General features: G+C 42.2%; 1 protein-coding gene across 1 annotated transcript; it reads left to right on the top strand.

The window, feature by feature from the left end:
- Window positions 1-2734: 2734 nt before the first annotated feature.
- Window positions 2735-13439, top strand: C3H3orf33 (chromosome 3 C3orf33 homolog). Its single transcript, XM_051983066.1, has 5 exons — window positions 2735-3620; window positions 4752-4811; window positions 7710-7857; window positions 9384-9544; window positions 12748-13439. The coding sequence occupies exons 1-5, from the start codon at window positions 3264-3266 to the stop codon at window positions 13147-13149; spliced, it is 1128 nt and encodes a 375-aa protein (XP_051839026.1). The 5' UTR covers window positions 2735-3263; the 3' UTR covers window positions 13150-13439.
- The last annotated feature ends 1532 nt before the right edge of the window (window positions 13440-14971 follow it).

Genomic DNA, 14971 nt, shown 5'->3' with positions numbered 1-14971 from the left:
GTACACAAACTATCCTTAAAGATAACTTCAGCCTATCTACATACAGCTCTGATGAAGGGTAAAAGAAATTCTGTGAATATATTTGTTCTCCAAGTTGGTAACTCTTCTTTTTAAAATTTGACTTGATTTTATATAGTTTATAGTTTTACTATCTATGGAGGAGGATGGCCAAAACTTCTGGGATGATATGATCAAGAAATGAAAGAAACTAAAACCTGTTGATTGACTCCAAAGTCTTATATCTGAACATCATGAATGCTTGCTTCAAGAAAAATCAAACAACATTTTAAAAAATGGAAGACACTATTTTGACAGATTACTGATATGGGAATCTTTTCTAACTCATGTGTGATCAGATAGCAACCTGGTTCAAGCAATTGAAATCATACTAAATGAGGATAAAGCTAAGACGACATGCTATTACATAAATTCCCCAACCTGTTTAAATGGAAGGGTTGTTTTTGTTTTTTTTTTGAGGGGGGCAGAATAGAAAGAAACAGAATCCCCTCTTAAAGAATTTTAACTGATGTACAACAGTGAGATAGAGGAGACTAGAAACCATCCTTTGTCATAATGATGGATCTCATCATCTTGGGCAAAGGAACTTGGTGGGGGAGGAGGGGAGGGAGGAAGACTGCTTAAGAATATACATCATTGGCAAAACATTCTGGAAGAAAAGGATAGAAGATTATGAGCACTATTATATCAAAATTTAACAGCAATTGAAGGACAAATTTGGACAGAATTTGCCATGGTCTCATTAACCCGACTACCTCAAAATATTTCTGGATGAAATTAAAATTTTCTGGATGGCACATTTTATGCTGGGGGTAGGAATGTAATAGGAATCTTGGGAATAATGGACAATGCTCTAGTAATTCTAGAATTTGTAATATGAGGAAAGCCAGACATAGTCTAACATGAATCCTAGATTTTGGGAAAAGCAATTAAAAAGATTCAGAGGAAAGACTGCTAAAATCCTATGGACTAAAATTCTTCAGGGAAGTCCAATCCAAGATGGGTGAAAAACGTTCAAGAATGAAATTTTGACTATTATAGAGGAAAATTTTGAAGAGATTAACATAAGATATTCACCAACTAAATTAGGTTCTTAAAAGTACAACAGCAACAAGATAATACAATGATCAATTCTGATGGATACAATACAATCCTCTTTTCAACAATGAGATGATTCAAACCAGTTCCAATAGTCTTGTGATGGAGAGAGCCATCTACACCCGGAGAGAGCCATCTACACCCAGAGAGAGGAGTATGGAACTGTAGATCACAAAATGACATTTTCACTTTTTTGTTGTTTGCTTGCTCTGTTTTCTTCCTCATCTTGATGAGATGAGATGATGATAATTGTGTTAATTGGGAGAATATGTACAGCAGAATTACATGTTTAACCTGTACAGGATCACTGTCTAAGGGAAAGGGGGAGGAAGAAAAATTTGGAACACAAGATTTTTTTTTTTACAAGAGTAAATGTTGAAAACTATCTTTGCTTGTATTTTGAAAATAAAAGCACCATTAAAAAAAAGATAAGTACAAAAGGTGGAAAGGTGGGTAATAAGATAAGCCCATGTTGTGCCCAGACCCGAGTCATTCATAAACAAACATTTATTAAGTAAGCTCCTACTGTGTGTCTGGTACTGACCTAATTGTGTAAAAGTGACAGGAGCAGCAATTCAGAATGAGCTGAGCTTTGGTTCCACACAAAAGACAGTCACTCTGTTTATACTTACTTTCACTGGCCACCCAAAAGAGGGTACAAGATCCACAAATAAGTTAAGTCATAAGTCAAACAATTTCCAAGGGAGAGTAAGGTTCTTGGGGTATAATTAGCTGGCCCCAAGAACACTACAGTTAAAGTAACACCACCTCTTCCTTTCCTGGGTGATCACTAGCACCCTGGACCTGTCCCTGGAACTTGCCTCCAGGTCTCGGGGCCATTGGACATGAAGGAAACTGATCACCTGCAGCTCATCGGTGGAAACAAAAAGGGGGGGGCAATGTTAGCGGGATGGCCCAAGGCCTCGGAACTCTGATGATACACAAACATCCCTCCCAAGCAGGGGCCCTTACCCTCCTCTTCCTCCATCTGACCCTCCAATGTGGCCAGGAGCTATCTTACAGGCACCGGGGTCTCCTCTGGGGTCGCAGGCAAGGCTGCGGGCTTCATCCAGTCCTCCCCACCTGCACCCAAACGCCCTCCTGCAAGGCTGACCCGGAGCCAGACCCAAACCTGATCTCTCCAGCGCTCCAGCGCAGGCCACATCACCGCTGACCCCTAACCCTGAGGCCTGGGGCTGAGCCTCCACTAGAATGGCCTGGTCACTGACCAGTGGTCCCTCGGGGACCTGAGAGGCCGCAGCTATCCCTTGCTCCTCACGGGGCTAGCATGGACCGAGAGAAGGGAGATGGGAAGAGGAGGAAGGTTGGCTCCCGTGGCTACAGAGCGCGGAGGAGGATCTGTGCCGACGCTTGCCGAGTCGCCAGCTCTCTCTAGTGCCTCTAAGACAAATCCCGGCCGGGACCTTTCATGGGCTTGGGGATGGGGGCACCAGGATTGGCTTCCAATCATTCTTCTTAGATGGAAGGGAAGAGTGGGGCTCCCGGATCCTAGAACCCGGGGACGAAGGGCGCCCGTCTGGGCCATCTAAGTGAGGGCGGAGGAGGGAGCCTAGACCCCCCTCCTACGGTCCCCTAACCCCTCTCTTCATAAAAGGGGAGGTGGGGTCCAGAACCCGGAGCAGCCTAGGGCTCGGGGACGTCGCCCTTTTTGCGCGTGGTCTGTCTGTCTTCGAGGTCACATGCGTAGTGAAGTACGTAACAAGGCCCGCGCGCGGCCGTTCAATGAGGGAAGAGCGGCCCGCTCGCCAGCCGGCGGTTGGCCGCGCGATGGGCTTGCTGTGCGACACGGCTTCCGGCGCCCGGCGCTTCCTTTCACTGCCCGCCGTTTGCTCGGCCTCGAGTAAGCAAGAAGGGAGGCAGAATCATGGACGGGTCTTGCTAGGCTGACTATAAGTACGGGAGCCGACCGGACAGCCTCGGGAAGCGGCGGTGCAGGCGCAGATCGAGCTCGCTCGGCAGGCTACTACTGAAGCCACGGCTCAGATCCGGCTCTATAGGCCAACTAACTATTAGAGGCGCAGGCGCAGATCGGCCTCGGTTGACAGGCAGCGGCGCAGGCGCAGACCGTCCTCGCTAGGCAAGCAGCGGCACAGGTGTTCGCAGAGCACCTACGCCTCCACTCTGAGATGGAGGAGGAGGAGGAGGATAGCGAGATTTGGTTGCCGCCCGACGCCCTGGAGGAGCCCCCGGAGCCGTCGCTCGACTATTTGGCAACGAGCAATATGTTGTCCCGGACGGTCCCCTCCCAGCGCCCCATCCCACCCCGTTCCCACTTCCAGTCAGAGAACCATCCCTCTTCCCGGGCCGGGCCATCTCCCGAGAACTCGCCCACCTCCCCGACGGAAGCCCTGGAGGGCTCGGGCTCCTCCCGGATCGAGATGGAGAGCCTGTCCCCGGAGCCCGCCGAGGCTGGCGTGGTGACCGACTTCAACGTGGTGGCAACCTTGTCGCAGTGGGCCGACGACAACCTCTGCCTCATCCGGGTACCCAAGGCCCCGCGGGGAGGGTGTGTGGCTCTGATGAACGCTTCGCCCTCCCTCCCCCCCCTCCCGGAGGAGAAGGGAGTGTCAGTTTCCCCTTGTGTAACGGGATGGTTTCTCCAAGTTATGGTGGGGGAGGGGAGCGCGGGCCTCAGCCCTTACTGCCCCCTGGCGGGGTGGAGTCAGTGAAGCTCGGTCTGGGAGAGGCCCCTCCCGCGCCCTCCCCCACCGCTACCTAGGGAGGTGCGAGGGGTCGGGCTCTCAGGGGGAGCGAGGCCGAGGGCGGGGGAGCTTTCAGCCCCCTGGGGCCGGGTCCCCTGGCTGCGCTCCTCGGAGGCGTGTGTTTTAAGGAATCGGAGGGGTTCTCCGAATCTGAGAACCTTGGGCCGCAGGAGTCTGTGAGGCTGGGGCCCATCCTACGTTTTAAAAAGTGAAATAAGTGTTAAGAAGTCACTTAAGATTCATTTTTGCGTTTCAATCCAAATGGTGTTGTTGGAAAACATGTAAACTTGTAGTCTCATTTTTGCCAGAAGAGTTGTAGCTGAGAGGAAACCTGCGGTTGAGTAACCCAAACTCCTCGAAAAGCGCTCTTCCGGGGGGTAGGAGGGGAGAGGAATAAGTCCCAAAGGGGGGGGGTCGGATTCCTCCGCTGGGAAGTCTGGGCTCGGACTTCAAACAAGTCTAGTTTTAAGAGGCATTAACGGGGCACCGCATTGATTCAAATGCAAGTTAACCCAAAATCTTCCCAAGACACTGAGAAAAGGGGGGAGGGCGTGCGCTCGCAGTGACGCACAGGTATTTAGGAAGCAGGAGAAGCTGGGGCAATCCCCGGGCACCTACCTGGTGAGGGGGGTGGGGGGCGGCGCAGGGCGGGGCGTAGATCCTTGGGTGGGGATGGAAGACCCAGGGGGAATTGGGGGGTGGATGGACAGCTCTGACCGACCAGCCTTTGGTAGCACTTTGGGTTCGGGAACAGGAAGAGGCTCCTGGGAGGGAGGCGCTCTGGGTTTCAGTTTGTGTCTGCAAGGGTATACAAAGCCTAAAGAAGGCGAGTTCCCATTAAAGACTTTTTTTTTTTTAAGTTAATGAATTAACGGGGAAGAATGAATGACTTGTACTGTGTGCTTTTTATAGAATATTAGTACTGGAATGGCAGTAGTGGGACTCATGTTATTCGCAAGAAGTATTAAATTGGTAAGTGAACTTCTGAAAATCCTTTAGCATAAGTAGTACGTATTCAGTTTTAGAAATTCTTAGTTAACTCAGCTTTATTATTTTTTATAAAACTTGTTATTTTCAAAACATGTATGGATGATTTTTCAACATTAACCCTTGCAAAATCTTGTGTTCTAATTTCCCCCCTCCCCTAGAGGGCAAGTAATCCAATATATGTTAAACATGTTAACCATATATGTTAAATTCAATATATGCATAGGTATTTATACAGTTATCTTGTTGCACAAGAAAAAATAAATCAAACAGGAAGATAATGGGAAAGAAAAGAAAATGCAAGCAAACAACAAGAAAAAGAATGAAAATGCTATGTTGTGAACTGTTGGAATCCTTACAAACTGCTAACTAATTAGAGTTGATCTGATCTTACAAGAAGATGTTTTGGGCAGAACCTGAAACAAGGTACTAAGTAGAACTAATTGATACAAGGCTTGTGTTCACACCTTTACTCTTGGGAGTTCACAAGTATGCCAGATTCACAAAGTAAACTTTGTAACTTTGTGAGTTCACACCTCCCTTAAAGCTCTTAGGGCCAGAGACACCATGAGAGGTGTGAATCCACAAAGTTACAAAGTTTACTTTGTGAAGCTGGCATACTTGTGAACTCCGATGAGTAAAGGTGTGAACACAAGCCTTGTATCAATTAGTTCTACTTAGTACCTTGTTTCAGGTTCTGCCCAAAACATCTTCTTGTAAGATCAGATCGACTCTAATTAGTTAGCAGTAAGGATTCCAACAGTGAACCACACTCAGTTCCCACAGTCCTCTCTCTGGGTGTAAATGGCTCTCATCATCACAGGATCATTGGAATTGTTAACTCCATTTTAATTCAAGCAGTATGCCATTACTTCTATTGCAAGCATTTAAGAATATTTAATATTGAAAATTATATTTAAAATGGAGTATCACATTTTATACTTACTAGTTTATACCTGAAAGGAATCTTAGAAGTTTGGCCTAATAGAATGTTGCTATTAGAAAATTTGAATTTCAGATTCCCCCTGATAGCTCTGAAGTGTCTTTGATAATGATTTTGTCAGCACTGTGGAGATTTCTGGCTCATTAGCAGAAATTCACTTAAACAAATGTAACGATTCTTTTTAAAAAGATGATTAATTTTACTGTAGCAAATTACCTTGTTGTTACCATGAGGGATTATTAATGATTTATTGGCCTATATCAATTTTTTTTGGTGTTTCTGGAGTTGAAAGTTATTTTCAGGGACAGGTAGTTGATGTAGTGGATAGAGTACCAGTCCTGAATTCTGGAGGACCTGAGTTTACATTTGGCCTCAGACACTTAACACTTCCTACCTATGTCACCCTGGGCAAGTCACTTAACTTCAGTTACCTGAGAGAGAAATATTTTCATTCCATTTCATCCTCTTACTTCCCAGTATTAAAATCTCCGGGGAAAAAGAAATTCAAAACTTATCGTTTTATTCCTGTGAGTCACAGTTTTGTGTTTGTGATTTGGAGTGGTGTAGAGGGCTGAAACTCTGAATCAGACAAGAGGGCACCTAAGACTACCTATCGGAGGTGAGACAATGACTCTATTAGCATATATTTGGATGGTGGCTCTCCTCACCATTGGTGCTTGCTGAATGTTTTGTAGTGAGATAATTAGGCAAGGATTGGAGGTCGGAAGGAGAGAAGTGAGAGGCACTTGGTGGCAGGACGAGGAAGAGAGAGACTGGAGGCTTGGGACTCCAGGATCCAGGAGACATCTTTGGCAAGCCTTGTGGTACCTTGCCTGCCTCCTCCACTTCTCTCCCTAAAAACCAAAGACTTTAATTCATCCCGACTCTGGCTGACCCTGAGGCCCTCCAGGGAATTAGCTGGTATTTTACAGAGTTGGTTCTCACCTCAGTGTTTTATGTTCCCTTTTCCTGGGAATTATAAAGCAAAAAAGCTTTTCTTCCTTAATTCACAAATGCAATACCAGACTTTTTGCTTTCATTATCTTTATTTCATCTGCAATTTGAGATTTTCCTATTTTTGAAATGTCATGAAGTCAGGTTGTACTTTAAAAACTATAAACCTATTAATTGCTGTAACAAAAATAGCCAAAGGAATAATCTCACCCATCTTCAATAAGACAGGAAAGGAAAAAAAATGAACAAGTAGGTGGCATACTTAAGAAAAATTTTAATTCAGATTTTTTTATCTCAGAGGACATTTTTTTCTTTTAACTGGATTACTTCTGTGGTTTTGACTTTTGCTTTATGAATTGCTCAAAATTAATCTTTAAGCATGTATTTGTTTAACATATCTTGAAATTCTTTGGACCTCACAATTATTTTTAGTATGTTTCCCTAAAAAGCTATTTCTGCATTCATTACACAGTCTGTGTAAAACTACTTTGTGCCCTGAAGCTTTCAGGTTTACCAAATTAAACAAACAAACAAAAAAAGCTATCCTGCTAAAGGAATCAGGTAGCAGATTGCTGCCATTTTATTAAAACAAAGATCCCTTCTATCCTCTAGCCCTCTTTGTTCATTGTTTTTATCTAAGAGTGCCCTTGGATGTGTGGTACTGTTCTGGCCATGGTTGATTGGCTCCATTTGTGCTCCTGTCTCTCCACCCTTTCTTATTCCTTTTTGTATTATTCCTTCCCCATTTCCCCTCTCATTACTCTCCAGTGTCATTTTCATCTCTGACTTGGTGCCTTTCCTTTATTAAGAAACAGTGTTTTGGGGTATTTTGAAGTTACAAATTACACATTGGATGGAAATGATAATGAGGATTATATTTTGAGTTATTTTTCTAGAAGTATAAGATTCAATAAATTTTTGTTTTAATGGCAGAAATACTAAAACAAAATTTTTGTGTTATATCTTTTTTTCCTACATATCGACAGACAAGTAAATTTATAAATGCTTCAGATATTCCAATAGAATTTATAAAAAATAACGTTAGATTACGAGGACGACTACGCCGGATAAGTAAAATGGGGCTGGAATTGGAACATATCCCCATTACTATCCCTCTAATTTCACCATGGAGAAGTAAGTAAAGGTAGAGAAATAATGAATAAATGTAAATAAATAACAATTGGGAGGCCCTAGTATTCTGTGTTTTTGGTAAAGTAGGAAAAAATAGACATGATTTTACTTAAGAACATTAGGAAATGTTTAAATCAAAGTTATTTCTCTTCTACCCATTGGATCAATCACAGAGGAGAGAGAAAGCATTTATTGAGCATGTACTGTGAAATCAGCACTGCTGCAGCAGCTTCTGGTTGATCTTCCAACCCCTTGTCTCTCTCTACTCCATTCCATCCTCTCTCAGCAGTTAGAGTGATCTGTTTAAATCTCAAATCTGAACAAGTCTCTCCTCCACACCTCTACTCAGTGTACTCCAATAGCCTGTCACCTCCAGGACCAAATATCAAAGACTCTATATCCTGGGTCCCTCCTCCCTCTGCAGTCCCCTCACACCACATATTCCCTGATTCAGTGGCCCTGGCCTCTTGGGTGTCCCATGTCTTCCACACTGCCATCTTCCTGCCTCCTCTGGCTGTTTCCCTGGCCCTCCCCTCGGCCTAAAATGCTCTAGCTTCCTGGATTTCCTGGCTTTCTCCAACTCTCAGCAAAAGTTCTACCTTAGGGATTCAGGGAAGGCTTCATGAAGGATGTGTCACATGAGTTTGACTTTGAAGGAATGGGGAAAAGATTTGAGTTGATGAGAATCAAGGTGAGGGAAGGAGGCCTTTCTGGTCTTAAAAGTCAGCATCATGAGGGCAAGAAGCACACGGGATGGAGAGCTGGAACCCACAGGGATATGAAGCGCTAAGAACGTGGGGGGTTCTGGCTGTGGAGGGGAAAAATAGCATATAAACATGCATTGTAATTTGATGTTGAATTTTGTCCTTTGATAGTAACTTAAAAGAATTGACTGCACAGATATCTAATTCTGAAATGATTCTAACATTGGGAACCAGTTATTTCTTGTTGAGATAATTTTTTTTAGTGATATGCTTAGGCCTCCTGGTATTTGAGTAGTTAAAATCACCTGGATTATTGTTCAAGAAGTGCTCATCTAAACCAAGACCTTCTCAGAGCAAGTAAAGACATAGGGAAGTTTTAATATTTCTTTTTGTTCTTGGTCTGAATCTTATTCCTTTTTTGTATAAAGTCCTTCTAGAATTTGTATTATTATATCATTTTTTAAAACTAACTCATGAATTTAAGGACACCCAGAAAACACTTATCATTAGTGAAAACTCTTTGCAAAATCCATAATTACTAAAAATGAAAGATTTAAGAATTTTTGTTAGCATTTGTGTAATCTATTGACAAAATATTTGGTATCTGTTGAGAGAGAGATTGCCTAACTCTGGATTTGTACACCACATATCATCAACATATTTCTTTGTCATTTTAACCATTACCACGCTTTCTTGTTTCCAAAGGAAAATTGAAGGTGAAGAAGTAAATAAATATTCCTTGTAACTTTTCACAACAGATTTGGAAATTATTATTTGCATTATATTAAATCTGGTTTTTAAAAATGGCTCTCTTCTCCTATCTAGAGCAGCCACATGGAGCTTTGCTTGTAAAGATAGCTGGAGTAGATCTCACCGAGGATGGTTATTTATGGTTGAAAAAGGAGATAAAACCTTTCGAAACATTGTGGTTCCAGCTACTGGCAAGGGACAACTCATCACTTCTTTGCTACCTGTTAATGAATAGGGTAAGTCCTGGGAGAAAAACCAATCAGGCTCTTAACATTTTTCAGGTATATCCCAAATTTTGGGTACTTAGTAATTTGGAGGATGATCATGTACTTAGAAATAAATTAAAGATGATATTCTGAGATGGGAAAACTGGTTAACTAAAACCAAAAGGTAGCTCTGCACTTTTAAAAATTCCACTAAGGAATGCCATTTAATGGCCTTAAGATCTAGAGGTTAAGTCCTTATGAAGATCCTTCTTTGAGCCAAATCCTTTGAAAACCAGTCACTTCTTTATCATCTCTCTCCCCATCTTTCTCATCGATTCCCCCTCCCCTCGGTGTCCCCTTCTCCTTTGGTGGTCTCCTCTCTCAGACTAGCCTCCACTCCTGCTGAGTTCCCATGCCTTTGGCTGTGCTCACCAGAAGTTCCTGACTTCTCTGAACACTGATAAATTGAAATACAGACTTGAGAAAATAGAAGTTCCTAAAGGCTGACATTATTTTCCCCTATCTATTTATTTATTTTTTGTTGTTGAGGCGATTGGGGTGAAGTGACTTGCCCGGAATCACACAACTGGGAAGTGTTAAGTGTCTGAGGCCGGATCTGAGCTCAGATCCCCCTGACTCCAGGGCAGTGCTCTGTCCCTTGGGCAATCCTGCTACTCCAGAGATATTTATGGCTTTTAAAAGATGGAGTTTTAGAGATGATGTGACTGACTTTCCTGTCCTCGTCACAGAATGCACTAAAGAATACTCTTTTTAAGGGAAAGAGATACTGAAGGACAGGTGTGCATCTGGCGGGCTTCCCCACGGCCCAGTCAGTCTCCACATTCTGTGATCACTGTGGATGCCCCCACCCCAGTGCAGATCACGGCCCAGCCAGGTTTGGTTCTGCTGTCATATTTTACAAGTTCTAGTGGATCAGAGCTGTCGTTTCAGAGTAAGCATGGTAGAAAAGTGCACAGCAGTGGCTAGTCCGCCTTTGGCTTTCCTGTTGTACGGGGCAGATCCCCAGCTGAGAGCTGGCAGCAGTTAGAGGGGTCATCTAGGAGGAACAGACTTACTTAGTTCCCACATGTACCTGCCACGAGCATTTTACAAAGTCTATCTCAGTTGATCCTCAAAACAAGCCCAGGAGGGAAAGCAATTATGATTCCCATTTTACCATTGAGGAAACTGAGGCAGAGGGAGGTGAAAGGGCTGCCCCAATCCCACAGCCAAAAAGTGTCTGGGGCAGGATTTGAATTCAAGCTTTCCCAATTCCAGGCCCAGGGCTCGGTTCTCCGGCTAATCTGTCTGTGCCTTTCTATCTCTCTCCTCCCCAAGAGAAGGTCAGCATGAAGGGAAGCTCTCTATCACCCACAGCAGTCTCTTTCCCTTTGGGGTAGGGAGTTTTTCTTTGCCTGGCCTGTCTGTGGACTCCAGGGGGCCTGCAGACACTTACAAGGTGTCTGAACGTCTTCTCTTGGGCCTGCCTTTGAGCCAGTCATAGCCACCATGGGGGTTAAGAACAAAGAAGTCCTTCAGTACCTCAGTCAAAGATGGTGGCCCTTGTGGGAGCAGAGAACTGGCCGCCAAGGTCTGCTCACCTAAGAACACCTTGGAATGGTATGCTCTGCTCCTTCCTGCTTTCCTCACTTTGCATCAGTTCATTCAGGCCTTCTGCATTCTTCCCAGGCATTGCTGCTTGGACTATTTGAATGCGCTTTTCATTCACGTGCCCTATTTTGTTTGCCGTCCCCTTCAGTTCAGTTTTCCTTCTCCGGCCACTTGTTTGTCCTTGCTCTGGTGCCCGATTGCTTTTCTATCTTTTCAAATGTCTTTGAAGAATCTCAGCTGCCCGCTTTTTGGCTCCATGACCCTGTTAGACAGCCTCCCCTTTTGTTGCTCTCTGAAGGAAAGACCTTCCCTGCAGAGTGAACTTTCTAGAGAACTGGAGGCTGAGGTCCTTCTTGATTTCTTTCTGAGCCCTTTGAAATCAACTTTCCCAAAATTGAAGGCACCCATCAAACGATCCCCAGCTCTCCTCTGCTCTACCACAAATTCTGAAAAGAAGCGGGATCTTGTCAAGCCACCTCATCATCTCTCCCCAGAAACTCCTAGTCACAACTCTGGCCAATAAAATGATCTTCTTTGGTACCTCATCTGTTTTGGAAGGATGGCTTATATTTGTAATGTTCTGGTTAGCTTTCTGGAGGTCTTTGGACCAGCCTTCGTTTCAGCTGAGTAATCACCACGAGAATCACCAGGGATAAAGTCCAGATTCTTTACTGTCTCCTTCACAGTCTGTCTCCTTGACCGGGGCCCTGCTAGCTTTCTGGAGGCCCTTCAGATGGGCCTTGGTCTCAGTGAAGGAAGTAGGAGAGCCACCACGAGGCTGATGAAGATGGAATGTGTCTCTTGAGTCCGAGAGCTTGAGCTGCAGCCTCCAGTCCTCTGTCTTCTCGAGTCTGACTCTGGCTGAGTTTGTGCCAGTTTCTATTACAATTATATCATTACAGTATACCGAGTATAAATCAATCATTATATCACTAGGTCAATCATACTGAACTAGAGAACTCACGTGCTAAACTAGATAACCATTGTCTTAACCATTCCACTGAGTTAAAGCCTTGTTATAGGACTAACTCATACTGAGCCTTAAGTATACTTCTCCAAGAGTTCTGCCCTTTACATATATTTATGCAGCACGTTCCAGTATATAAAGTGTACTTTCCCCACCACAAACTTGAGTTGTACATAATTCCAAATAGTATGATCTCCTTTTTGGAGAAGAGAATAAGGAAGGTGTGATTTGTCATAGTCATTCAACTAGCAAGCTGAAGAGCTGAGATGTGAACTGAAGTCTTGTAACTTCAGTCAGACTTCAATATCTTGAAGAGACACTTCAAGAAGGGTTAGAGACTTTGGCTTGAGATCCTATTTTCAATACTTACTAGACTTATAAACTTATCCAAGTCCTTTAGGCCCCATTCTCTTACTTATAAAAGGAAAATATTCATACAGAGAGAGTTGCTGGGAAGTGTAAGGAGAAGGGACAACCACTGAGCTCTAGTGCTCGGCTTGGCCCCTTCTTTGCCTCTTCCTGCTGGCCTGAGGCTGTTGAGGGACCCTTCTGTGGATTGTGAATGTTTATGCTTGCAGCTGGGGGTGGAGCATGGGGGGAAGGTCTTTGAGGAGTTGATGATAAGATAGAGTGTACTCTCTGTTTCATTTTTAAGGGTCTGTATTTTAATGTGAGTTTGAACGAAGAGATTTTGAGAAGAGGTCTCGGCAGAACTGTTCTTATCAAAGAGCTAGATCATAACTCTAGGATATATTGGACAGTTCACAAAAAACTACTGAGAGCAGAGCTAAAAGCCATAAGAAGAGGAGAAGGAATTTGGAAAGAAGACATTGAGAAAGAGAATTATATAGCCAAATTTAAAGGTTCATGGAGAGAAATATGGAGCAGAGACAATCCTTTCCATAGAAGAGTATTATGGGAGTTAAAGAAGCAAAAATCCTATTTTCAAGTATTAAAGAGCCAATATAAAAAATATAAAGAGAAACTATCTAATTCCAATTTTATATTGAAGGTCAGAGAGTTTCTGAATCATGCGAAACATGGCAAAAAATGGTGAAATATTGGAAGATTTCTAGAGATCACATGACTGGAAAATAACCTGAGAACCTGTGAAGTTATATATGTTTCTTTGAGAAATATTGATGAGAAGGCCCCAAACGATCAGAGTTTTAGACTTTACAAGAAGTCTAATGGGATTTGAATGTTCAAAAAAAAAAAAAAAAAAGATAACTTTTGTATATTTTAGATTGGAATTTAAACAGATTGTGGTGAGTATGCTTTTTATGTGCTTTCATGGAAATAAAAAATATTGTGTAATAAATTACCAAGTTTCAGGTTGTACAAGAATCATGGTGTCATTTTGAAAAGATTTCCCTAAAATAGTTTTCAATGGCATTATATAATTGCATTTGAGACATACTTTTATTTATTTAAAAATTGAATCAGCTTTCACAAATCTGGAGTCATTGGAAAGAAATGCCTACCTCATACGCCCCGAACCTGCCTCTTACTTTCTCCACTTAGCCTGTAAGGGAGAGAGACTTGGGTTCAAATTTTACCTGAGGAGCCATGGCCAACCTGTATTTTTTGAAGGTCACTTCTTAAAAGGAGTAGCTTTTTATTTTTCTTTCTTTCTTGATTTTTTTTTTTTTTAGGAGTAGCCTTTTCAATTACAGATCATTGACATTCAAAAAAAAGGCATTTCATCATCTTCCTAGGAGAAGGAGTGAACGGTTATCTCATGCACTAACAACATAAATTTTACTTATTCATTTAATCCTTGTTTAACAAGAAGCAAAATAAAAATCAACAACTACACATTATATAATTAACATTTTATTGTGAACAAAAGAGTTTCCCAAAATAAACTACTAGATTATCTTTAAGAATTTTGGGATTGATAGAAAATGTCCATGACTGGACATTTATAAATATAAACTATAACTGACTTTCTCTTTTTTTTATGTCACAAGTACAAATAGACTGGAGATAATATATAATTGATAAACTGGGCAGAGAACCTCTGGAACTCTTAATAGTCCAAATTCCCTTCCTTACTGGTTTTCTTTTTGTCGTCTTGGTATCCTTTCCTTTTGCTTCCCTATTTCATCACTCTGAACATTTCACTTTTTAGTGGCTCCATCATCTGCTTTCACTTCTTTACAACTTCTTTTTGTGTTTCATTCCTTTGAATTGTGTCTTTTATTCACCTTTTCCATCACATCTCTCTTATGACTTTTCATTTGCCTTATTTGTAACTTTGGGTTCCTAAATTGACATATATTTTAGTTATAGGCTTAAGATTTAGGGAAGCCCAGTTGAATTTATTCCCTCTACCACAAATTCTACTCCATCTACATCTAAGGTTAACAGCAACTTGATTTGATTGATTGAATGCAAAAAGACTGAAAAAGGTCAAAAAAATGAAATATATGTATTAAACACCTTCCATATACAAGGGACACACATTATCCCATTCATCACCTCATCATATTTTGAAAGGTAAAATATATATTGTACATTTTATATCAAGTATTAAAAGTCTGAATATGAGTTCAAATTAAACTTAAGACTAGTTTGAAGTTATATTCAGATTAACATGCTCTAAAATTTTCTTCTTTCTACTTTTCTCTTAATATTCTACTGTCTCCTTTCCCTTTTTTGTCGAGTACTGATAAAAGAAAAAATTCTCATAGTTTTAGTGGAAAATCAGACAAGTCTAAGTATTTCTAGTAAAGGTCTCATTTCCAAGATGTTAAAGGCGCTGGTATAAATTCATATGAATAAGGATCATTCCCCAATTGGGTCAAAGATATGAATAGGCAGTTTTCCAAGGGAGAAATTAAAATTTCCAACACTAGAAAAAAGTTTCATCTCAC

Source organism: Antechinus flavipes, chromosome 3 (assembly GCF_016432865.1).
Source record: "Antechinus flavipes isolate AdamAnt ecotype Samford, QLD, Australia chromosome 3, AdamAnt_v2, whole genome shotgun sequence".
NCBI classification, from domain to species: domain Eukaryota; kingdom Metazoa; phylum Chordata; class Mammalia; order Dasyuromorphia; family Dasyuridae; genus Antechinus; species Antechinus flavipes.
The sequence above is the reverse complement of the archived record's forward strand: the minus strand, read 5'-3'. Positions and strand labels throughout refer to the sequence as shown.

Bases quoted from the DNA above. Each gene is read 5' to 3' on its own strand.
- C3H3orf33 (XM_051983066.1), top strand. From the start codon at position 3,264: ATGGAGGAGGAGGAGGAGGATAGCGAGATTTGGTTGCCGCCCGACGCC. The intron at 3,621-4,751 runs GTACCCAAGGCC...TGCTTTTTATAG, and splicing joins ACAACCTCTGCCTCATCCGG to AATATTAGTACTGGAATGGC. The intron at 7,858-9,383 runs GTAAGTAAAGGT...TCTCCTATCTAG, and splicing joins TCTAATTTCACCATGGAGAA to AGCAGCCACATGGAGCTTTG.